Genomic DNA, 25,708 nt, shown 5'->3' on the forward strand with positions numbered 1-25,708 from the left:
CCGACGGCGAAGCCGCGGGGGAAGCCGCGTCGGGCAGCGCCCGCGGCGACAGCCCCTGGTCTCCTTCTTCCCTCGGTGAGGCCCGCTGCCGTAGCTGGCAGAACGTGGGGCCCCGCGGGCGTGGGACAGCCCTGCCCCCACCCCGCTCCCACACCCGCTCCCGCTCCCGCGGCGCCGGAAGTGACGCGCGCTGGCTGAAAGATGGCGGCATTGGCGCTCGACCAGGGGGAAGGTAAACACCCTCCGGGCCGCTGGCCGCGCGCGGGCCCCCTCGAGGCGCCGGTGGGGGCCGAGGGCGCCTCCCGGGCCTGCGTTCCAACTCTCAGCTTCCCACCCTTCGACCTCCCTACCCGCGTGGCAGGCTTCCGCGTTGCGACGGCGGCTCAGGGAGCCCCCTGCCGGCGGGCCCCGCCTCCCTGGGCGGGCCCCGGGCGGCTCCCGCGGCCCGCAGGGGGCGCGCGGCCCGGAGCGGCCCCTGGCTCTTGGCCCCGCACGCTCCGCCCCTTGCCCGCCCCTTTCCCGCCTTCCTCCACCCCCGGCGTGGGTGATCCCGAGGCTCGGCGCGCTTCGAGGCAGAAGCCTGGAGACGCCGTCGTCGACGTCGCCACCGCCGGCGCCTTTGCTGCTGCCCGCGGCCCCCCAGACCCTCTCCCCGCCCGCCCGAGGCCCCGAGTCGGCCCTCCCGCCGAACCTCGCTGGGTGCTGCGAGGCCCCTGGCGTTGGCAAGGCCGGGCCCAGCCCCGACGCCGCTCCACCTAGCGCCGAGCCCGACTGTCTCGAATCGCGTCTCAGCGCTGTCTTCTTTCCCAGGACTGGTTTCGCGGGGGCCGCAGGCGCGCAGACTCGCCCCCCGCCGGAGCGCCCCGGCCCGGCCCGGGAGCGGCCCCTTGTAGACGTTCGAGGAGCCTGCCGAGTGCCGTCCCGGCGCCCGACCGCCCACCACCCGGCCCGCTGGCCGCTTCTTCCTGATGCAGACTGCCGTCCACTAGAGGCTGGACAGACCCCCGAGGTGCGTAGCCGCCCCTGGCCCTCCGGCCTGCGGGAGCCCGGGCTTCGTCCGCGGCCCCGCGCAAGGCATGGATTCGGTAGCCCTTTCTGCACCGACCCGAGTCGCACATTTGGTTGACGCCGGGATCTAATTTGTCTTTGAGTTTACTTAAATTGTTTGAAATTTAATTTTTTTCAAGGAGAAAAAAAAAGGAAGCATAATTCAGCCATTTTTTGCAGCACACAGCTGCAGGTACCATGATTATTTTCTCTGTAACCCATTTCTTCCCTTTAAAAATTCTGTTTATGCCTGAAATAGAAGTATGCGAAATGCGAGGCATAAAACGCGGAATCAGAAGGTCTGGGTTCGACTGGGTGACTCTGAGAAAATCGCTTACCGAACCTCGGTTTCTTATCTATGAGATCTAGTCAGTAATAGCCACATCACAGGGTAGTGAGGACTGTATGAGGTCATATATGTGAAAATAATCTGTAGCTGTAAAGTGTTGTAAAAATGCAAGGCAATTTTTAAAGTAACCTTTGCCAGAGTGGTGAATGTTGTAGTGGCTAACTGTTGCTGCCTCTTTATTCCTATATTATAAGTATAAGCAATAAGTACGGGATAGCGAAGCAGTGCTGTGAAATCGGCTAGATATATAATAGTCACGTTGCTTGGCCTTCTTCCTACGAATTGCTAACTGCTTATTTAAATAACGGTATTCTTTAATTCAAATTTAACGTTACTGTAGTGCTTTGCTTTTCATTTTTCTAGGCCGCTTATGCCCTTTTTCTTACTCGGAATGTTAAGCACCTTGCATTTGTTTAGGCTTTTCTGTTTTTCGAATTTATGTCTTCTTTTATTAATCGGATTAAATTGTTATTTAGAAAATGCTGTTACGATATATACCCCAATTTTAATGCCTGGTTTTCATATCTAGGAAACAAGATGCCTGAATATCTCTACTAATTTGAAAATTGCTTTGGAGAGCTTATAAATACATTCATATTTCTGTACTTAGATCTAGAATTGTATAGAAAATTTCAACTTTTTGAGACTTAATGTAATATTTATGTAATTTAATTCTCTCTTTTAACCATCACAACACTTAGTAGGTGCTTAGAACCAGTTTTTCAGTGGTAAAGGACGTTAATTTGCACTTTTTATTGCCAGTTAACTTGGGGGGGGGATAATAGGATATATAAACCATAAATATTTGTGGTTTGAAAATCGGACTTGTCAGAATTTATAATATATATGTGTAACAGATCAATATGGAATCATTCTTATTTGGCACATCAAAAATGTATGGTTTGGCTTTTTAAGATGGTCCACAAAAAGTGAAAGAGAAGCTTTTTTTTTTTTTTTTTTTTAGTATATTGTTATTTTTAGCTAACAAATGGTTTTCTGGGGGTTTTTCTGAAATGTTTTATTAAATTTATAATCCAACATCAGTTGTCTTTCCGAATATGCTTTTGTTTTTTTAAAATGCAGAATAATATAAGGCGGGCAGAATTAAATTAGCAAAAGGAAGAGCCTACTTTAATGTGCTAGCTTTTATACATTGGACTTATTGCTTGTCCTGAAGATAAAATTTTGGCAGATCAGTGCTTTATTGGGAATTTCAAGGTTTGGCCGTCTCTCTGCCTTGATTTGGGCTACCTGGGGCTAAAACCTTGGAACCAGGGCTGGTGTGGCTTCATGGGTGTCCATAAGGACCCCAAACTTGGTTTAATAATCTGCGCTTAAAACTGGAGTTGTACAATATAAAGGTGAACGGTAAAATTCATGCTAATAATGTAAATTTTTGATTTTTTCTTTACTTAGAATGCATTAAACAGCAAATAAAAAAGCACCACGACATGTCGAGAGAGACCTCAGAAGAAAGGAGAAAGCTTTATACTTTACTACTTACCTTTAACGACATTTTTTTCAGCTTTTGAACCAGGAGCCCCACATTTTCATTTTGCCCTGGGCCCCCAAAATTATGTAGCTGACCTGTTCTCAAACTTGCCCTTTCCCTTTTTAAGCATTCTGAGAGTGAATAACATTAACTGTGAAGAGAATGAATCTGTAGCTTATGAGGGGTTGGATTAATTTATTGGCGTATATTTCCTTTGAATTGGAATGCTGTAGCTGGTGTGGGCTTTTTTATTGAAGAGAAATGAAAGGCAGTTATTGGTGAAGCGTTGCAGGATGGTGGTTAAACTCCAAGGCTCTGAAGTCAGACTGACCCCACCTTGTTAAGAATCATAGCCTTCGGCAAGTTACTTAACCTCTGGGAGCTTTGATTTTTCTCATCTCTAAATCAGGGATGGTTACAGAACATGGAGGATTGTGAGGGTTAAATTTATTCATCCCACAAATATTTATTAAGCACTTATTGTGTGCCAAGCACTGTTCCTAGAAAGGTTCTGGGAATACAACAGTCAATGAAAAAAAAACAAAACAAAAAAGAAAAGAAACAACAAAAAAGTAAACTAAATAAGGAAAATAGCCTGTATCTCCGTTTAATATACTATGGAGAAAAATAACGCAGAAAAGGAACGGGAGGATTTTCTTTTGGGTGGGGTGGGTGGGTGGTTTTTTATTTTAAAGAGATGGTTTGGGGAAAGCCTCACTGAGGTAAGATACTGGAGTAAAGACCTGAAGGGAGCCATGTATATTGGAATTAGTGATCCAGGCAGAGGGAATGGCAAGTTCAGAGGCCTTAAGGTGGGTGTGTGGCTGGTTTTCAAGAAACAGCAAGGAGGCCAGTGTATCTGGGACAGGGTGAACAAGGGCGAGGAATGAGGAGATAATTATTATTGCTGTTGTAGGAGTCATTGGAGGAACTCTCATGGTTCATCTTTGCCATGGGTATATGTTGTACTGCTTCTGGTCCAAAAGTGGAAGGCCTTTTCAGAATTAGAAATTTTAACTTTGGAATAAAGAAACTAGAAAAGGCAAGATATTTCCTCAGACTTTCTGTTTTTTATATAAGACCTTTAAAACTCATCTGGCTGAATCAGTGAAGCAGATAAAAACAGAAGATTTATTCCTCGTCTCTGATAAGATCATTGAATGTAGTTAATCATTGTGCATCATTTAAAGATTTGCAGAAAATCTGTATCATAACATCAAGACTTTTCAAAAGGTTCAGTTTAGTTGTTTATTTCTTGTGTAAAACTAAGATGTTAACATTATAGTATTGATGATTTCATGTTAGGAACTAACTTAGAAGATTTGGGGTTTTATTCCCCAATAGAGGCTTTTCCTAGAATTCTCACTGGATCCAATCTCTAAAGGCTAGGAAAGCTGTTTTCCATGACATCACTTTTGGACTACTTTTACTTGTAGTGAGGAATAAGCAGAGGAGCATTAAATTAAAATCTTCTGATGAAAAAATAGCATTGAAACAGGAGTGTTTTTTTCTTATAAGATTTCTTTTATTATGGGATGACTAAAGGCTAAACATACCTGAAAAATGAAGTAATTTAGATAATAGGTGCCAACCGGGAGGCTGGAGAACTCAGAGCCTTCCTAAAAGCTTAGTTAAATGGTCATTTGCAGTTTGGTACTGAGTTATAAAAACATTTTAATGGACAAGAAAGACTTTCCAGTATTAAACAAATTAGTTTACTTATGCAGCCTTTCCTCTAATATTAGACTTAGTTGTTTCTCAATTTGAATAGTATATCAGGGTAAAATGACTGCTAATAGAGCTAATAAAGTGAGTCTGTTTTTGAATTTTTTTTTCCTTTTAGATTGAGAAGTTGGTTGCTTTGAGATTGTTGAATAAAAGATTTTTACAGAAATCGTGAGAAGTTTTATGACTCGGAAATTAATTCTATTTTTATCCGTAGTAAGTCTTGCATTTTCTTTTTAGTATGCAAGTATGGCACTTTCTGCATAGGCATCAACATTGGTAGGCTAACAGTTTGAGGATGAAGGTAATATGAAATAATTTAAAATTTTCATTGAAGATATGTATATCAACCTCTGAGGATCTAGCTTTTGTACTGTATAAATTAGGGTTTTGTATGAATTTTCAAGCAGCTGTGGGAGGAATGTGAAAGCATTAAATTATTGCTTATGGCATAAACATGGAGGGTAGTTAATTTTGAAACATTCTACTTAATTGCCTAGAATTTTGCCTTCCAATTGGAATGACATCCTTCTAACCAAAAAGGAAGCTATTTAATTTCTTTGCCTTTAATTTCCTGTCCAGTTTTACCCCCACCAGACTTCTTTCTTTACTGGTCACTAGAGAGTTTGAACTCTTAGAAATTTCTGTGATTATAAATAGCAATAATGGGCAGAGGTAGGAAGAGGTTGCTTTGTGTGTGTGTTTGTGTGTGTGTTATCATTTATCTCTTGTACAGTCAGTGGTACTTAAACTTTTTGGTCTCAGAATGTCATTATATTCTTAAAGATTATTAGGATCTCGAAGAGCTTTTGTTTCTGTGGGTTGTATCTATTTATAATGACCATATTAGAAGTTAAAATTGGGAAGTTAAAAAAAAAATACTTGTAACTCATTCTAAAAACCCATTGCATGTTAATCTAAACATTTTTTAATGAAAAATAACTATTTTCCAAAACAACAAAAAACTTGGTGAGAAGAATGGCATCGCTTTACATTTTTGCAAATCTCTTTAATGTCTGGCTTAATAAAAGACAATAGGCTTCTTATCGGCTTTTGTATTCATATCACATGTAGTATCTGGAAAACACTGAGAGAATGAAAGTGAAAAAGAAGAATCATTTAAAAATTATTAAAAATTATTATGAAAACTGTTTTGATCTCGCGAAGTCCTGTTAGGGGACTAAGGCCCCAGTTATACCTGGATCACACTTTGAGAAATGCTATACCAATCATTCTCATGCGTAGAAAATGTGAGGCTTTCTTTTTTCTTTAGTCAGTGCCATGTTTATGGAACAAGACAAACTCCAGTATTTCTTTCCTCGTAGTATAAGTATGCCTTGTTATTTAGTTTAAGTTGGTTCCCCTTTTGAAAAAACCTACCGTTTGAAATTCTGAAGGCCAAGTGTAGAATACAGAAGTGAAGAAGGCCAAGGGTATACAGGTTTATAAACCATGATTTCTCTTAATCTGATGATCTGTTTTGAAAAGTGAGCTTACATAATTTTTGTACATTGAGCATTTTGTATGTCAGTAAATATCTTTTCTCAAAGCCCCTAACGGATTTTTGTTCTCCAGCCCTCATTGATTTATAGTTACTTGATTTTGCTTACTTTTATAGTGATTAGTTCTTATAATTATTAATTTATTCCTTAAATTGCTAATTATCTCATGCATAAGATTTTGTATATTTTTCTTTTTGTATTCTTCTTACACTTACCTTTTTCTTGCTATTTATTTTATTTGGTTATATGTGTATTTTTGTGTATTTTTGTTTCATTTTAATTTAAGCCTCACTTTTTTTTCTTTATAGCTTCCAGGGTATGGATTGTGAACAAGTTGGTTTTGTTTCACATGTTCGTTTGTAAGTTTGGTTGTTTGATGCCTTAAACATTTATGTTACAGATCTGTGCTGTCCAGTAGACTATAATGCAAGCCACATATGTAATTTAAAATTTTCTCATAGCAGCAGTTTTAAAAATTAAAAAATAGGTGAGATTAATTTTAATGTTTTATTTAACTCAGTATATCCAAAATATTACTTCAACATGTAATCAGTATTAAAAATTTGTATAATGAGATATTTTACTTTTTTTGTACTAAGTCTTCAAAATCTGGTGTTCATTTTACACTTAAAGCACATCTCAATTTGGTCTAACCGTATTTCAAGTGTTCAGAAGCCCCAGGGGTAGTGGCTTTCATATTGAACAGCACAGATGCAAAGAGTAGTTACTCTTGTTAGGGCAGAAAAGCCTGAGGAGCCCAGAAAAGCTAGAAAATTATACTTGTGTGAAGAGAAAAAATGGAAGACAATGCCATTGCAAATGAGGTCCAGTGTTTTAACTACCACTGCATCTCCTGACCTCTTATAAACTTGCATTGTGATAAACCTTAGGGAGGTATGGGGTCTGTAGAGGGGAGTTCAAAGGGTGTTAAAAGTTTCTGTGGTTTTGTGGGTGATAAGGAGCATTAGATAAGAGTTGGACAGGGAAGGCAGCATTGATTGACCTCTGGTGGGGTGCCTCTCTCTGGGATAGACATTTAACTTACGTCAATTTATTTGATCATCACCCCAATTCAGTAATAATAGATGATGATTATTCCTAATATGTACATGGAAACTGAGGTCAGGAAGTTAAATTTCTCCCGGGCACACGGATGGTAAGTAACAATAAGTGCTCTGATTTCAAAGATTTTGCTCTTTCTAACCACACTATTTTGTATTTTTTGCAAATCAGATTCTAGTCTTAACTCTGTTTCTAACTAGTTGTATGACTTTGAAGAAAAATTTCACCTGTGGACATTAGTGTCTTCATCTATCAAGTTAGAGTTGGCCTGGATCCTGAGACGTTACTGGGAAGATGAGCTGGGGTTCCAAGTGCTGTTGCTAAGGAGAAGGGTTTCTCCAGAATTAACTGGACTATTAAAGGGTCAGGTTTATTTTATTGGTTTCAGTAGCACTAAGTGAAGGGGCATAATAATAAGTTCTAAAGTTATGGTATACTTAAGGGCCATATACTGTTCTAAGTTATGTGTATTAACTCATTTATTTAATCCTCACAGCCACCTGTGAAGTAGGTTCTATTAATGTTAGTATCCCCTTTTTACAGATGAGGACATTAGAACACAGAGAGGCTGAGTAGCTTGCCCCAAGGTCACAGAGCTAAGAAAAGGTAGAACCAGGATTCAAACACAGGCATCTGACTCCCGACCTGTACTCATAACTCACTACCATTTAGAGACTATATCATGTTGGTCAGTTAATCAGTGAGTATCATTTTCTACTTTTAGACATGCTTTCCATAAAAGTATAAGATATTGCTGCTTCTCTAAAGCTGTCTTATTGATACATGCACCAAGCTTTTTCATGTAGAAAAAAAATTACTGCAAATTTCCCAGCTATTACAAATTAGTTTTAGAAGAACTTTAGATCAGATAAACTTCAAAAATGCATTGCTAAGACTTAAAAAATAGCTATAGTTTATTTACTTTGCCTATCTTTATAAATGTTTTATACATCTGTAAAATCATATAAACAGTAGAATAAATGAGAGTTTTATGACTAAAAATGTTTAGAGATCATCGTTTTGAATGCTTTTATTTTATAGATGTAGAGATAAGGCCAAGAAAGTTTGAGGAACTTACTCAAAGTATAGCTGTTTCTGTTCTAAAACTGTATTAGTTAGGGACCTTGCTTTATACGTAGGAAAAACCCACCAGAGGTAGTAAGGGGGGATTTATTCTGAGCATGTAAAGATTTCTCTCAGCACCCATGGGCAGGAATAGAGCTGGGCCTAGGAACTGGAGAAATGAAGGCATTAGGGAGCACTCCCTGTCCTCCGTCTCGGCTTTAACTCTTCTTTCTCAGTTGCTTGGCTTTCTCTGATGCTCATCCCACAGACAGAAGTTGGTGCCCTCAGCTGCTCTTTGACATGTTCTAGTTCCAGTCATACACAGTCAGTGCATGTCTCTTTCTTTTTCTCTTTCTTTCTCGTCTCTTCTTTCTAAATTCTTGACACAAGAGCATTCATCTTGATTCATATTTCCCACCCTGATCTGACCATATGTAACAGGACAGGATCACAGGGCGGAAGCCTGTCTGCTGGGAATCCCACTTGGTGGGCTGGGTGCCCAGAGGAGACTGGGTGGTGCTGTCCTTACATCTTTAGGGTCTTTTGCCTCACAGCTTACCAATCCTCCCCCCTGCCAGCTTCTTTGCCCTATGATGTTTCCACCATATTAAGTATCTGGAACCTCGGTTACTTTTTTTGAGAGAGCATGGTATCTCTTTTAAAAACTTTCCTTTAGATGGAATCTTTGTCAGAAAGGTGAATATTAGCTGTTTGAGACCTTATTACATAGTGATAACTGTTGAATAGAGAGAGGGTTACTTTGATAAGTGAAATATATGGTATTTTAGGCACTGTCAAAATAGCAGTTTAGTGAAACAAAGCAGTTTCCTCTCAAGTATATGAATGCTGATGTCCAACCTTCTATTATTAAATCTACATTAAATGTGGCCAATAAATATTGATAAGTCAGAGTGATAGTTGGTGTCCTTAATGATCCTGAGAAAGATAACAAAATATCAAAATTTTCATCCAGTTTAATTTGTTGTGTTTTTTATTCTAATTATTTTGAAAATTGATAATTAATGTGATGTTGATAGCTCTCTAGTACTAACCAGAATATTTGATTATTCAGATACCACACTGGGTGATGTTCCTTTTGTTCGCAGTATGCATTTGCGTACATGTGCCTTATATCACTTGGAAAATTCTAAGTTCATTAATTTTAGCTTTAAAAATAATTCAGGAAGTAAAATCTGATAGCTTACTTTAATCTTGAGTGTGTTAGTAAAGTAGTTCTGCCAAGCGTTGACTACAGTGTCTAAAATATTTTATGTCTATTTTCCAAATTATAGACAGCCCTCTTATGTTCTAGCTTTCCAAAATAAAACTATATAGCTTTTGGATTAATGGAGTGCTAATAAAAATTTTGATACTCATTTCATCTTGTGCATACTTTGATGTCTTAGGTAAGTGAACACATTATGTGGTATAATCAATAAGACTTACAGGTAAGTTAGGGACGAAGGAGGAGAAAGAGGCACCTAGAAAGCCGCTTGATAAGACAGGGAATACAAAAGAAAGAACTGATTGGGCAGAGGGTAGAATTATGATTCTGTTCAGACACAATTTTGAGATGTGGGGCACCCAGAGGTATCTAACGGGAGATTTGCTGTGTGTAGTACCAGTGTAAGCATAGAGATTGGGGGACAGTGACGGTCAAGACACTGATAAAGGTAGATATTAGTGGAAACCATGGGTTTAGGTGAGATCGTTGAGGGAAATAGTGTTTAGATGAGAAAAGGTGCAGGAATAGAATCCTGGGGAATACCAATGTTTAAGGGATACCTCTCTTAGATAAAAATCCACCTTCTGTTGCTCCTTGTTACTTATCATATACACATATCCTGATCTTCCTCCCCTCCACATTCAGTGATGACTGTGGTACCTGGCTAAGAGTCATTTTCTCCACCTCTTCAGTGTTCACATAAGATCACTCATCCAAAAACCAAGAGGCAAAGTTTCCTGACCACCTAAACTCTTTTTTTTTTTTAATATAGTATCCATCCATCTTTTTTTTTTATAAATTTATTTATTTATTTTATTTATTTATTGGCTGTGCTGGGTCTTCGTTGCTGCACACGGGCTTTCTCTAGTTGCTGAGAGCAGGGGCTACTCTTCATTGTGGTGCACAGGCTCCTCATTGTAGTGGCTTCTCTTGTTGTGGAGCATGGGCCCTAGGTGCGTGGGCTTCAATAGTTGTGGCACATGGGCTCAGTAGTTGTGGCTCACGGGCTCTAGAGCACAGGTTCAGTAGTTGTGGCGCACAGGCTTAGTTGCTCCGTGGCATGTGGAATCTTCCCAGAGCAGGGCTCGAACCCGTGTCCCCTGCATTGGCAGGCAGATTCTTTACCACTGCGCCACCTAGGAAGTCCCCCACCTAAACTCTTATGACCTCCCCCCTTACTCCATTTTAAGACCTTATTCTCAAACCTGCTGGGCCTTGCCACGGTGAGGAACTGATCCGCACCTGAAATCTTAACTGTCAACTTCCCACTCTCTGGCTTAATCTTCTGCTCTCTTTTCATTTTGTCTATCACCTCCAAACTTTACCTCTGTCCTTCTCTAGCTTAGACCTTCTGGTATCAGACCCCAGCTCCCAAGCTCTTTCCTTTCCCTGGTTGAGTGTTTGGGTGGACCACGGACCCTCCAGCAGAGCAGCTGGCACCACAGTCACTGCTGGCATCTGCTCTACCTCCTTCATCAGGGAAGCCATCACTGCTAGCCTCACCACTCTATTACCAGTGCCTTCCCCTTTGTTAACTAAAAGAAGAGCACCTCTGTGTGCCAGGCATTATGTTAGAAATAGAGGCCTGTGCCTTTCAGGAATCCCCTCTGCCATATTTTAGAAAAAGGATAGCAGAAAGCTAAGAGAAGACTTATTAGAAGGCAGGTTGTAAGCTATAGAAGAGCATTTTGTGCTAAGAACATAGACGAGGGTCTTTTGGTTTGGTTTTGTTTTTAAATCAGACTGCAGAGAAAACTTTCTGTGAACAGCATGAGCCTGTAGGGGAGTTTGTTTACACTGAAGCAAGGTTCCACAGGGCACAGTGGAAAGGTTTGGGAGGGAATTCGTGGATGGGAGGGTGTGTCATTGGGGAGGAAGCGCGGAGCTGTGTGAGGATGAGAGATGAGGAGAGGATAGATCGTTGGACTGGGGTGGGGGGGTTATATGAAAAGAAAATTACTTTGCTTCATAAACAGTCTAATAGGCTGAATTAGTTTATTCTGCTTAAGAGATCTAATTATCATCCCACTATTTTGGCTTCATTTCTCTGATATGCAAAAATGTGGTTTAATTTCCTTTAAAAATTATATATTTGTTTCAGATATGTAAACAATACATGGTCATTGTTTTTTAAAATAAGGTTAATGAGGTAAGTAAGAAGGAAAAGATAAACCTCAAAATTTCCTGAAATCCGAGTACCCCAGGGACATCATTTTGGTATATATTCATCCAGACTTTTTCTCATCTAAACATATATATGTGTGTATTTAATTTTTGAAAATATACTGAGTATACTGCAGTTGCCTTCCTTTTTTTCCCAGATAACAATACCTTACTGCCATCATTTTTTAGTTGTTAACAGTAATCCATTATAGGACTGCACTGTATTTCTGTTGTTGGGCTTTTGAATACTTTCCAGTTTTTTTTATTATAAATAAGGCTAGAAAGAAGAACCTTGTGTGTGCAAGTTGGCATATGTATCTGATTATTTCCTTTGGGTAAGTTGCTAGGAGTTTTCAAGGTCAACAGTGTACTTTTTGGTTTAATTTCTTTCTTACCTTTTTTTTTCACATGATTTCGTATTTGGCTGAGAAATCCTTTTTGGTTGATAATTTGGGGACATGTTTAAATATATTTGGTAAATGGTGTAAAATCACTGGGATAGGCATATATTTATAAGTTAACAATTTACCATTGTTGAATAAATATTTAATAGATTTTTTTCCCCAGGTAGGAAGCCAAAAATATTAGCCCGCAAACCTTTAAGTTGTCTTCTCCCAAAGGGTTTGTACATGTAGGACTTAGGCAGTGGAATTGAGATAATTATAAAAATTGTTTAAGCTCTAAGTTAATAATGTCTTCAGAATGCATGGAAATGATTAACACCGTTTTCTTTGATTACTTTTTTTCCAGGTGATTCATGGCAGGGGACGTGGAAGGATTCTGTTCCTCCATCCATGACACCAGTGTCTCTGCTGGGTTCAGAGCACTGTATGAGGAGGGATTGCTTCTTGATGTCACTCTGGTTATTGAAGATCATCAGTTCCAGGCCCATAAAGCACTCTTGGCCACCCAGAGTGATTACTTCAGAATTATGTTTACCGCAGACATGAGGGAGCGAGATCAGGACAAAATTCATTTAAAAGGTCTAACTGCTACAGGTTTCAGCCACGTCCTTCAGTTTATGTACTATGGAACTATAGAACTGAGTATGAGTACTGTTCATGAGATTCTTCAGGCTGCCATGTATGTTCAACTTATAGAAGTGGTGAAGTTCTGCTGTTCATTTCTATTAGCGAAAATCTGCTTAGAAAATTGTGCAGAAATTATGAGACTCTTAGATGACTTTGGTGTAAACATCGAGGGAGTCAGGGAGAAGCTGGACGCCTTTCTGCTAGACAACTTTGTACCGCTCATGTCCAGGCCTGACTTCCTGTCTTATCTGAGCTTCGAGAAGCTCATGTCTTACTTGGATAATGATCATCTGAGCAGGTTCCCAGAGATAGAGCTGTACGAGGCTGTACAGTCTTGGCTGCGGCATGATAGAAGACGCTGGAGACATACCGATACCATCATTCAGAACATCAGGTTTTGTTTGATGACCCCATCCAGTGTTTTTGAGAAGGTTGGTGCATTTGAAAGCAATAAACAGGACTCATCATTTAGTTAATAAGGCAGTATGTCTTTATAGATAAGATTCCCAGGCTTGGTCAGGAGCCAAAAAGAGAATGAATCGTTTTTAAGAATAGTAATGTATAAGAAATCTAATTTGTTGTAGCTTGTGCATTTAGGTTTTTTAAAACACATTTTGTGGGTGAAAGATGGACCAGGTAGGTGGTAGAGTAATTTCATTTTGAAAGTACTTTTAAAGTTGAAGCATAATTATTTAACCCCAAATATTATAAGTTTGCTTTAGCTTCTCTTTCTTTTCACAGAATAATTAAATCTGAACTGGGTCAGTCTAGCTCTCTTTTTAATAATTAATTTAAGTGCTACATGCTGAAATTAGAGTTGAGAGGAGTTTCGTAGTTCTGAATGATAAACATTAACACAATTTTGTATTCCTCTAAAATGTAGTAAGGAAACATGAAATAGCTCTTGAAAACCAGTAGGCCCTGGTGATGATTTTCTTCCCTACTCTTACCTAGTCCTGCACCCCCCATCCTTCTACCCCCCCTTTCACTGTGAATACTAACTAAATTTAACCATGAAAACATATGTTTGTCTAGAACTGTTGTTTTGGCATTTCTAAACAAATAAACTATAAATCCTTTATCTACGTTGATCAGACATCCCTGTGCACATTTTACCATGTAATAGTTCTGCTGCCTTAAAATTGTCTTTCTCTAAAACAGCCTTGGCCTTTTTGCATGTAAGCATTTTTCATCTTAATATCAGAGTCTCAGTTGTGATCCTTTCTTGCCCAAAGGAGAGAAAGCAGTTTCAGTAATTGCTTAACTTAATTGGTTTCTAATCACATGGTTACCTCTGGGGCTCTGTTTATCTCTTGCATCTTTTCTTCTTTCTAGAAAGCACACTTAAAGCTTTGGTCGGCACCCTTCATGTTAGGTAGCTCCTCAACTTTAGTTACCAGACCTGATGAAAAAAAATATATTTGCAAAGGAGGGTTGTTTACACCATTTGAAAAATAAACAAATTTGCGCCTTCAAATAACACTCAGCAGCCTGGCATGTCTTTTTTTTCCCCTCTGAAATGCTGTGAAATATCATTAACTTATACTTTTAATAGATAACTCAATTTTGTGGGATTTTATCTTCTCAGAATGTAGTGAAATGACAGAAATAATTGAAATGAAAGAATACATTTCTTCATTTTTTGTTCAGTGATAATCAGCCCCACATCAACAATGTAAATCATTTTTCTCTGATGTTTTAATTTTTTCCCTTACTGTTGTTTTTATTGCTCTCTTTTCCTGGGGAATCCTGTTTTGTCTTTATATGTTAGATGCAAATGCTTTCCCACTACTAAAGCAAACAAACCCCCCCCCCCCCCCGCCAACTTCAGTCTAGATGGAAGTGCTCATGAAATAGACAATACAATTTTCCCCCTTGTAGGACATTATGATGGATAATTGATAGTGGTAAATGATTTAAGTGCTGAACTACATAGCCTTTTTATAGTCCAACTATCAGTTCAAAGTGGTCAGTAGTGACAGTGGCTGCAAGTTAATACCATCAGGTAATTTTGTAGTTTTGTTATTTTTGTTTTTGTTTTTTTGGCCTCACCACGTGACTTGCAGGATGGAATCCCCACCCCCACCCCACCCCCCCGCAGGATCTCACTTCCCTGACCAGGGATTGAACCTGGGCCACAGCAGTGAAAGCGCCAAATCCTAATCACTAGACCACCAGGGAACTCCAATTTTGTATATCATATAAAACATCACTTGTACCTTCTGATGGATTCTGTTTGCATTTATAGCATAGGATGTGGTTATTACTTATTGGCCAGATACTGGGAATCTCATCAGAATAAAAATGTTAAGGCTTCCTTCTTGAGTTAATTTCTTAGGAAAACTTAATAAGGGCCTGACCACAGAGAAATCTTTCTGTTTTTTATAATATAAATCTTCCAGTTTTATTTGTGATACTGGTACGATAAATGGAAGGGAAGGTAGTCAGTGATTCTTGTCTTTGCAGTGTATGGGAGAGAAGGTTTATCAAAGGAATGTGTTGAAAAACACTAAGTTAAGCAGATTTGAGACCTTATCTCTAGAAATTAAACTTCAGAAACTGAAATGGAAAATTTGGTTGCGAAGTAAGAATTTGGACTATTTTACACCATACTGTTTTGAGCTCCTTGAAAATAAGGCCCATCTATTTTTCCTGTACTCAGCACTCTGCAGGTCTCAAACAAGGCCATTTTGAAACCATTATATATGCATGGAACCAGAAAGGGCACAGAAATAAAGACATAGTACATCTGTGCTGGTCCTTTTTTCATATGAGGATCTACATGGGGAAAAGTGTAGGCAGTTTTGATTTGTGGTTTTATCCTATTTGCTGAGATTTAGCAAAATGAAATATTAATGTGCACTTTATTTTTAGCTTTCAATTTTTAAAAACTTTCTGTTATGAGACTTTCTAAACATACAAAAAAGCTGAAAGAATAGTAGAATGATCTTGTAGGTTAATAGCTGTTGTCATTTTGCCAGACTGGTTTTAGCTAGATAGGTAGAGAGGAGGGTGTGTATGCCTTTATGTAAAATTTTTGTTTTTTGCTAAACCACTTTAAAGAAAGTTGTAGACATGACGTTTCCTTCTTAACGACTTCAGCAAGCATCTCATCTCTCAAGGGGAAGGAAATTCTACATAATCATAATACTGTTATTGAAATTAATAGTTATTCCTTAATGTCATATAATATCCACTTCATTTTCTGATTTTCTCAGTTGTCCCCAAAATATCTTCTTTAAGCTGTTTTTTTTTTTTAAGATTTAATCAAGGTTCATACAACACTGGTTACTGTGTCTCTTTTAATCTGGAATTGTCTCTTCTTTTTCTCATTTATGAGGATGCTCAAATGTACAAAAAGTTGAAAGAATAGTATACTGAATACCCATATAGCTATCACCCAGATTCGAGAACAGTTAACATTTTGCCATATTTTCTTTATATAGATTTTTTTCCTTTGTTGAACCTTTGAAAATAAGTTGAAAGCATCATGACATTTCGTCCCTTAATACTTATTAACATGCCTCTCCTAAGAATAAGGACTTTTTCCTACCCAAGTTCAATACCATTCCACCCAGGAAAATTAACGAAAAGACCCTAATATCATCTAATAGCTAGTTCATATTCAAAGTTGCCCCCCAAATGCCCTAGAATCCAGTCGTGGTTTATGCGTTGCTTTTGGTTATCATGTCTGTTTAATCTTGCTTAATTGAAAACAGTACCCCACTTTTTTTTTTTTGAGAAAGATCAGATTACCAGTTGTCTTAGTGTGTCCGCACATTCTGGTTTTATCAGATTACTTCCTTGTGTTCGTGTTAACTTATTTCCTCTCTTCCTTATATTTCCTGTTAACACATCTACATTTTAGCATTACGTATTTTCAGGAACAATTACAGGAAAATATTGTTGTAATGCCAGAGAAAGTCTTGGAAAACCACTTAGATCAAACTTAGAACGTGCCATTCTTTTTTGTATTAGGAGGCTGAGTAGCCCAATCCTGTGACTAAAATCATCAAGGACTTTATTATAACACACTATTCTGTGTTAGGTTTCTTTTAGATTCATAAAATGTCCATCCTTTTAAAAAAAATTTGGAGCCTTCCATTCAATTTATTGGAATTAAAACTAGCTAAAGTGTCAAAATTAAAAGATTATTCTAATTAAAAAAAAGTAGTATATATCTGTAACTCTAGAACCGCGCTGTTCAATATGAGCACTGCTTGTGGCTTTTGAATACTTGAAATGTGACAAGTCTGATTTGACATTTCAAAGATTAAGATGACAAAAAGGCTATAAATTACCTGATTACTAACTTTTATATTGATATGTTGAAAGGATATTTTGAACATATTGGGTTAAATAAAATGCATTATTAAAGTCAGTTTCACCTTTTTACTTTTTAAAATATGGCTATTAAAAAGTGTAAAAATTACAGTTTTGGCTCACTTTTGTGGCTCAGATTATATTTCTGTTGCACAGCGCTGCTCTAGAAGTTCAAGAGTAAGTTATGCTCTAGAAACTCTGAAGATGCATACATTGAACAGCCTTTCTCACATATTTAACCCCCTCTCCTGGATCCCTAGCCTTTAGAAGTGTTCTGTACAGTTTAGTGTTAAGTGAACTTACCTACTTAACTATTCTGTGGAATGGCTGGTGAAGATAACTTGAGTATAGCATCTCTGTCAGAATCCTTTTCTTGGCCTCTGAAATATAAAAAGTGATTGAACAAAGCTTGGTGAAGGAACCTTTAGAGATTTTGATTCTTCCTTTGGTAGTAGCTATCAGATCTGAGCAGTGGCTTTGTAAGGGGCCATTCTGCCTCTCCCTAAGGAATAGCCCCCACTGATTCCAGGGACCTGGATCATGCCTTCTAGCTGTGTGGAAATCTTTGGGTTTATTCTGCAGTACCTTTTCCCCTAGTCCTCTACTGGATTTTCTCCACAGCTGAACACAGACTGTCTTAACTTTTGTACTGAATACTCTGTGAGACAGAATCATCAGCCAAGAGTCCAAGACTTCCAGATTTCCTCATTAGGTTCCTTAGAGGCAGTGAGTCTATTTATCTGAACACCTTACATGTAAATGCCAGACCATGCACCAAGTGCTCTACACATAGGTAGAGTCTACAGGTTATCTCCATTTTGTAGGTAAGAAAACAGACTCAGAAAGGTTAGGAGTCTTATCCCAGAATAAGTGGCACTGTCCAGACTGGAACCTGGCTTCTCAGCCCAAGCTACTAGACTGCTTCTCAGTCCAAGCTACTCAAGTAGGGAGAGGACCTAATGTGCAGGGAGCATGTAGTTAAACACTGGCCCTGCTCGGGTGGTTTAGAAGTTAACAGGGTTACAACTCATGTGAAAATTTGAACATGTTTGCATGAACGAAACAGCCTAAGAATTTTAATGGCACTGAAAAAAGTATAAGATGTGGGAACACTTTAAGATATGAAAGCACAGTTCTGGAGTTTTCACTGTATAATCCAGGAAAGCTGAAAATAAATGTAAGGATCTTGTCCTTTTGACATAGTTGTTTAAGAGTTTATGATTCATTTTATCTATAGTGGATTCTCAGTTTTAATACTAGACTTCAATTTCAGTTTTTACATAATACAAATATCTATGGCATGTATTTTTACTAACTCTTAATGGTCTTTGCATCTGTTAACAGAGATAAGGCCTGACATTTGTCACTCTGAATTTGAGTGATATGAAGATTTAAATAGTTTAAACTCTGCTCTCTTTGGTCTTTTGGGTTTTTTTTTATTTTTTTATTTTTTTATTTTTTGGGGGGTACACCAAGTTCAATCATCTGTTTTTATACACATATCCCTGTATTCCCTCCCTTCCTTGACTCCCCCCCCAGAGTCCCCCCCACCCTCCCCGCCCCAGTCCTCTAAGGCATCTTCCATCCTCGAGTTGGACTCCCTTTGTTATACAACTTCCCACTGACTACCTATTTTACAGTTGGTAGTATATATATGTCTGTGCTACTCTCTCGCTTCGTCTCAGTTTCCCCTTCACCCCCCGCCCCCTCCCATACCTCGAGTTCTCCAGTCCATTCTCTGTATCTGCGTCCTTGCTCTTGTCACTGAGTTCATCAGTACCATTTTTAGATTCCGTATATGTGAGTTAGCATACAATATTTGTCCTCCTCTTTCTGACTTACTTCACTCTGTAGGACAGATTGTAGTTCTATCTACCTCATTACATATAGCTCCATCTCATCCCTTTTTATAGCTGAGTAATATTCCATGGTCTTTTGGTTTTTAAAAAACAATTATTGCTTTATTGAAAATGTTTTATGAAGTAGATATATATTTGGCAAAATGCATATTATCTTTTTAGCAAAATTGTTAAATTATTCATTAAAATACCCATATGTTGATTTTTTAGTAAAGTGACATTCTAATAATTTTGAACCCAGGGCATCTTCAGTATCATAAATATGCATAAGGTGAGCTTTAGCATACCAGTGATCCCCTTAGACATTGTATTAATCATAATCATAAAACCTTACAATTTTTCAAAAGGAAAGAAAATTGTTTTTTAAGGAATCAGATTATATAGATGAATTCTGCTTTATTCCAAATATTTTGTTTTATAAACTAGCTCATGATATTGACACCCTCAATTATGCTTTTTTTCCCCAATCTGTTAAATGTTATTCACCATGTCCCCCCAAATTGGGTTTATATAACTTTTGAAGAGCAAAGCTAATGTTTTAGTGAGAAAAGATGTTAATTCTCCTTCACTGAGAATATATTTGGATTTAGCAAATCATATCTGCATTTTATAAAAGTTTGTTGTTATAAGGATATTTACAGCCTTGAGATAAAATAGTCCACTGAAAAAAGATAAATTCGTTACTAGTGAATATTAATCCTAGGATTAGAGTGAAAATTAATGCTTCAGAAATCAGAAAGGCTAACACTTTTTTAAAAATGTCTTAAGGAGCAGAATTTGTGGCTTTAAAAGCTACAGTTTAAAATGGCGATAAGGTGTTCTGGACTTACCTTGAAACTGATAGAATTTAAGGATTACAAATTAAGTATCCAAGTATACCTTACTAAGACCCTTAGGACCTTCCTAAGAATGTGGTACCTCTTGGAACTGGTCTTCACAAAGCACTGATAATCTTCCAAATATTTTTCTATCAGCATAGTCGGTTTATATAGCATTAACAATGTACTATGACACACAAGGAAATTTATTCTTAATGTGTCATGCTTGGGTCGTGCGATATTCTGGTTGAGGTACAGCCCACTTGGTAATGAAATTGCCTGGGCAAGGACAAATCTGTGTAAAGTGTAGCTGCTGTGTACCCTTCAGAATTCCTTTTCTTAGGCACTGCAACATGTTTTGACTAATCTAGCACTTGACCAATCTAAAATTTCTGTCGAGAAACCAAACCATTAACTATAGTGTTACCACAGCTTAGCCCCAAAACTTGAAAAAAGCAGTTATTTCTAATGACTTAAACGACAGCCAGACAAATCTAGAGGAAAAAAACAAATTTCCCTCTAACCCTCACAGTTTCAGAAGAAACAAGCAGTGCTGTATTTGACAATAAAAACATTTTTAAAAGACAATAACCTGGGTTTCAAATGTGAAACGACTAGAATTTCTAATAAGCTTGAGTTGTTTTTTGAAAAAGTTTAAAATTCCCTTCACATATTAAATAGTACTTATACAGCTATAAACTTGAAATTACTTAACAGTCAGCTCACTTGCCCCTTGGAGTGAAAGCACAGAGATGAGCAGGTTTTTGTTCGAAACTGGGTCAGTGGGTTAAGAGTACTTTCTCAGTTAACTTAATGCAGTCTTTTTCTGCATCAGTCTCCTTTTTGCCAACCCCTCCTTCCCAGCCCAGTGGACTTGGATGATTGTAATTAATACGTGTGCAGTTCTTTAAAAATCACCCAAGGTGTTTTTCTCCTCTCAAGTATTTTACCCTTTGTGTATAGATATGGAGTGCTCTTATTTTCCATCTTTGACTTGCATTCATTTCAGGTTCCTGGAGTTGGCTAGGTGTTGACTGCTGTTAAATCCCCTGGGAAGGAGACTATCTTAGAGGGCTGTATTAAGCTGGCAGGAACCTATTGAAAATGGGAGTTAAAAAATTCAAGCTTGCTGATTTTCCTTTTAAATAAAAGGGAGATGAAAACAAAAGCATAGAATTAGAAATTAACTGTGGAGTAAAAGGAAAGGAAGACATGGAATGAGGACAGCCATGTTTACTTGTAAAAGGAGCAAACCTTTTTAATGAATTGGGAAAAATAAAGAGAGGGAGAGAAACCAAATGATAAGTGGAAATAGAAAAGGATCAGAGATGTCAGAAAATGACTGGAGGAAAGGTTAGGAGCAGGAGGGGAACGAGGGCGGTATATTAAGATTTTAGGCTTTAAAGTTTTAATTCTCAAATTCAATATTTACCCAGAAAATATTACGTGTCATAGGTAAGCCTCGCTCATTCAGAAGTTAGTTTTAGGATTAAACCTTTTATTTGACTTTCCTTCTGCTCTTCCATATTTATAAATAAAATATTTACATAGTTGAGCGTATTTCCATAAATAGGAAAAAAAGTTGTAAATTCTAGAACTTAGTTGTACTATCTAAATATTAGTATAATCAAGTGATATTCTTAAGTCTTTTACATTATTTGCTACCTTTTAGGCTTGTGCACTCTAATTTCTAGTGGTGCTCTATTACTGTTGCATCAAAATTGGAAGGAAATTAGACTTTCTAAGCACATTCATTCATTCATTCATTCATTCATCTATTTTTGGCCACACACTGTGGCTTGTGGGAGTTCCCCGACCAGGGATTGAACGTGGGCCCTTCATAGCGAAAGCGCCAAGTCCTCACCATTGGACCACCAGGGAATTCCCTAAAGCACATTTATTTATTTATAATTAATTTTTATTGGAGTGTAGTTGATTTACAACGTTGTGTTTCTGCTGTACAGCAAAGTGAATCAGTTATACATATATCCACTCTTTTTTAGATTCTTTTCCCATGTAGGTCATTACAGAGTATTGAGTAGAGTTCCCTGTGCTGTACAGTAGGTTCCTAATAGTTTTCTATTTTATATACAGTAGTGTGTATATGTCAGTCCCAATCTCCCAATTTATCCCTCCTATCCTCCCTTTCCCCCTTGGTAACCATAAGTTTGTTTTCGACATCTGAAGAACATTTATTTATCTATTTTTAAAATTAATTAATTTATTTATTGGCTGTGTTGGGTCTCACTGCACAGGGGAGAGCAGGGGCTACTCTACGTTGTGATGTGTGGACTCCTCATTTTGGTGGCTTTTCTTGCTGTGGAGCACCAGCTCTAGGCTTGCAGGCTTCAGTAGTTGCAGCACACAGGCTCAATACTTGTGGCTTACAGGCTCTAGAGCGCAGGCTCAGTAATTGTGGCACATGGGCTTAGTTGCTCCGAGGCATGTGGGATCTTCCTGGAGCAGGGATTGAACCCATGTACCCTGCATTGGCAGGCAGATTCTTAACCACTACACCACCTAGGAAGTCTCACACATTTATTTTTGAGTTAAATATTTTTCACTGCATAGAAAGGTTGAAGGGATAGAGGACTCACCAAATTGTGCTGAAACTCTTATTAGAGTATTGTCCTGAGGGGGTCCTCTCCCTTGCCCCAATTTGCCCTGGTCACTTGCCTTCTGAAGCTCTGCCAGTACTTAAGATTCTTGCCTGCTTGGAGAAGACAGGATGGGTAACTCCTTTTTAAAATTTATCTTTACTGTTTAGTATTTGCAGTTACGGTATTACTGAGAGGATTTGTGCTTAGCAGGAACTGATTTTTTAAAATAGCCGTATCCCTGGTCATCATTCAGTTTTTCAGGACAAAGGGATTAATTAAAGGTATTTTGCAACTAGCTTTTTTGTGATGATTTTTTTCCACATAAATCAATATAAGCTTCAGTTCTGAGCATGATTTTATAAGTAGATTTCTGATACCAGTGTAGATACTTTTGCAGTACAACATATAAAGACTTCCACATTTTACTGAATATTAAAATTAATGTCAAATGTAGTAGTGGTTCCCAAAGACATAACTTGTCTTTGCACTAAAGCTCCTTGACACATGATACCTTACATTCATCATTCCAAAAATCAGGTTATCAGTTTTAGATGTAGGAAGGGCCAGAGAGATGTATGTTCATGCAACTTACTCCTTTTATAAAGGGAAAATACCTAAACTGGAGGCTTGTCCATGGTCACACAGTGACTTGGGGACAGTGTCCAGACTAAGACCTAGGATCTTTTTTTTTTTTAATTTAAATTTTTGGCTGTGTTGGATCTTCATTGTGCGCACGGGCTTTCTCTAGTTGCGGAGAGCAGAGGCTACTGTTCTTTGCGGTGTGTGGGCTTCTCAGTGCGGTGGCTTCTTTTGTTGCTGAGCACAGGCTCTAGGCACTCAGGCTTCAGTAGTTGTGGCTCACGGGCTTAGTTGCTCTGCAGCACGAGGAACCTTCCTGGGCCAGGGATCGAACCCATGTCCCCTGCATTGGTAGGTGGATTCTTAACCACTACGCCATCTGGGAAGTCCAAGACATAGGATCTTGAGTTCAGAGATTATTCTGACCCTCAGTCACTACCCCTCCCACCTCCCTACAGCTGGATAAACTAATAAAAGGCATTTTGTTTCTTTGGTTTAGTATAAGTATAGTGGGCATTTAAAAAATCCTTTTGAAATGTGAAACAGCTGATAATACCTTAAATTGGCTGGCTGAAAGCCTAAAATAATTTTTTAGACTGTAGCCTGTTTTAGTAGATTTTTTTGTTTGTTTTTATTTTATTATTTGTTTTTTGGCTGCGTTGGGTCTCTGTTGCTGTGCATGGGCTTTCTCTAGTTGTGGCGAGCGGGGGCTGCTATTCATTGCAGTGGTGTGTGGGCTTCTTATTTTGGTGGCTTCTCGTTGTGGAGCACAGGCTCTAGGTGCGCAAGCTTCAGTAGTTGCGGTGTGCGGGCTCAGTATTTCTCGCATGCGGGCTCTAGAGCACAGGCTCAGTAGTTGTGGTGCACAGGCTTAGTTGCTCTGCAGCATGTGGGATCTTCCTGGATCAGGGATCGAACCCATGTCCCCTGCACTGGCAGGCGGATTCGTAACCACTGCGCCACCAGGGAAGTCTCAGATATTTTTAAATTGTAGATTTTTAACCAAATAAAGGTAGTAAGCTCTATGGGAACACCTGCTTTAATTATATTGCCTGTTTCATTTTAATTCTTTCAGTATTGAGTGGTATAAGCAAATTACCTTTAAAAGTTAAAAATTTAATAAGTGGATTATATAACATTTTGACAGTGAGGAGAGAATCATGGAATTTTTACCCAGTGGTAATGGCTAGCTATTATTTTTTGACTTAATAAATGTATTTAGAGGAACCATATTCAAAATTATTAATTTCTCACATTTTTTCTGCATGCATATGTTCATGCACACAATTGCATTAAACGAAAAGATTATTAGAGGAGGAAATGGCCAATTTAAAGTTTTCAGATCACTATTTTTGAGGTAATAAATACTTTCATTTCAAAATGCTTTTTATAATACAATTTTTTAAAGTATCAAAGCAAGAAAAGTGATAATATATTCTTTCCAAATTTTAAAATAAGACAGCTTTTTAAATCCTAGAAAGGATAAGGAAAGTAGTTCAGAACATGAAAGGAATGTCATTCTTTCCATATCTTTCTTTTGAGAGCCCCTGATGTACATATAGTTAAACTGTTATATGAGGAGCAAATGATGAGAGAAATGCTTTCTCTGAAAAGATGAGCCACATGTTTCTTTTTGGATAGCTCCCTTCATTAATGCATTTTATTTATTTATATTTTTTTAATAAATTTATTTACTTATTGGCTGCATTGGGTCTTCATTACTGCACACGGGCTTTCTCTAGTTGCTGCGAGCGGGGGCTACTCTTCATTGTGGTGCACAGACTTCTCATTGCGGTGGCTTCTCTTGTAGAGAATGGGCTCTAGGCATGTGGGCTTCAATAGTTGTGGCACACAGGCTCAATAGTTGTGGCTCATGGGCTCTAGAGCGCAGGCTCAGTAGTTGTGGTGCACTTTGCGGGCTTAGTTGCTCTGTGGCATGTGGGATCTTCCAGGAGCAGGGATCAAACCCTTGTCCCTTGCATTGGCAGGTGGATTCTTAACCACTGCGCCACCTAGGAAGCCCCTCCCTTCATTAACGAATTTTAAGTGATTCCATTCACACAGAAGGTTTCGGTCCTATGTGTTTTGTTTTAAAGCCAAGTATATCTGTATTTACTTTGTTCAGGATTATCAGAGAGGCATTAGTTTACTGTTTCTATCATGAAAGGAGAAGCTAATTATGCTTATTGATAGTGTGGCTTTAGAGGAAAATTGCAGCAATAAGTAGCCCTGGTAAAAGGGCAAGGTAGATCTAGAACTTATAGCCTTGGCATAGAGAAGTAGGAGCTAAAATTCTTTGGTTAGAATATCTCTTATGGTATAATAGCTATCTCAAAAGGCACAACTTCCATTATTGTGGGCTCAGAGGTAGAACAAATTGGCTAAAGATGTAGCTTTGACTGGGACTTCAACATAGTGCTGAAGTGATTCTTGTAAACTCAGTGGAACCCAGATATCAAAGGAGCACAATAGAATGAAAAAGGGGGCGGTCAAAGGGACCAGAAGATTGGGTATTAAAAAAAAAAAAAAGACTAGAAAGTGACTCTAGGAAGCCATTAAGCCGGCCCAGTTTGATGTGATCTGCAAGAACTTGGGGTTGGAAGGGGGAAAGCCATTATAGGCCATTCTGCCTAGTCCTCACGTGACGCTGGAATTTCTTTCCAGCACTCCTGATAGATGGTCACACCTAGACTACCTTCAGTGGCAGGATGCTTAGACTCCAAATGTAAACAGTTCTTCACTTTGGGAGCATGCCCCCGTACCTGTTTTACTGTAGTCCACGTAAAAAAGCCAATATGGACCTATTTTGAATCTAAAAAGGGCAAGTCTCTCAAGAGCTCACTGACAACTATATGTTGTACACATTAT

At 38.6% G+C, this 25,708-nt stretch overlaps 1 protein-coding gene across 4 annotated transcripts in view; it reads left to right on the forward strand.

Moving 5' to 3' along the window:
- Positions 1-204: 204 nt before the first annotated feature.
- Positions 205-25,708, forward strand: part of KLHL15 (kelch like family member 15) — a 34,518-nt gene continuing 9,014 nt past the window's right edge. The window contains exons 1-3 of one of the 4 annotated variants that reach the window (XM_057718914.1): positions 205-232; positions 811-1,009; positions 12,381-13,092. In XM_057718914.1, coding sequence (XP_057574897.1) covers positions 12,388-13,092 — 705 coding nt within the window. In that variant the 5' untranslated portion in view covers positions 205-232; positions 811-1,009; positions 12,381-12,387. Of the gene's footprint in view, positions 233-560; positions 1,010-7,720; positions 7,878-11,807; positions 11,966-12,380; positions 13,093-25,708 lie in introns of those variants that run through there. The other 3 variants (XM_057718915.1, XM_057718913.1, XM_057718916.1) reach the window with 3 other exon arrangements.

The sequence above is a fragment of the Hippopotamus amphibius genome, chromosome X (assembly GCF_030028045.1).
Source record: "Hippopotamus amphibius kiboko isolate mHipAmp2 chromosome X, mHipAmp2.hap2, whole genome shotgun sequence".
Lineage (NCBI taxonomy): Eukaryota > Metazoa > Chordata > Mammalia > Artiodactyla > Hippopotamidae > Hippopotamus > Hippopotamus amphibius.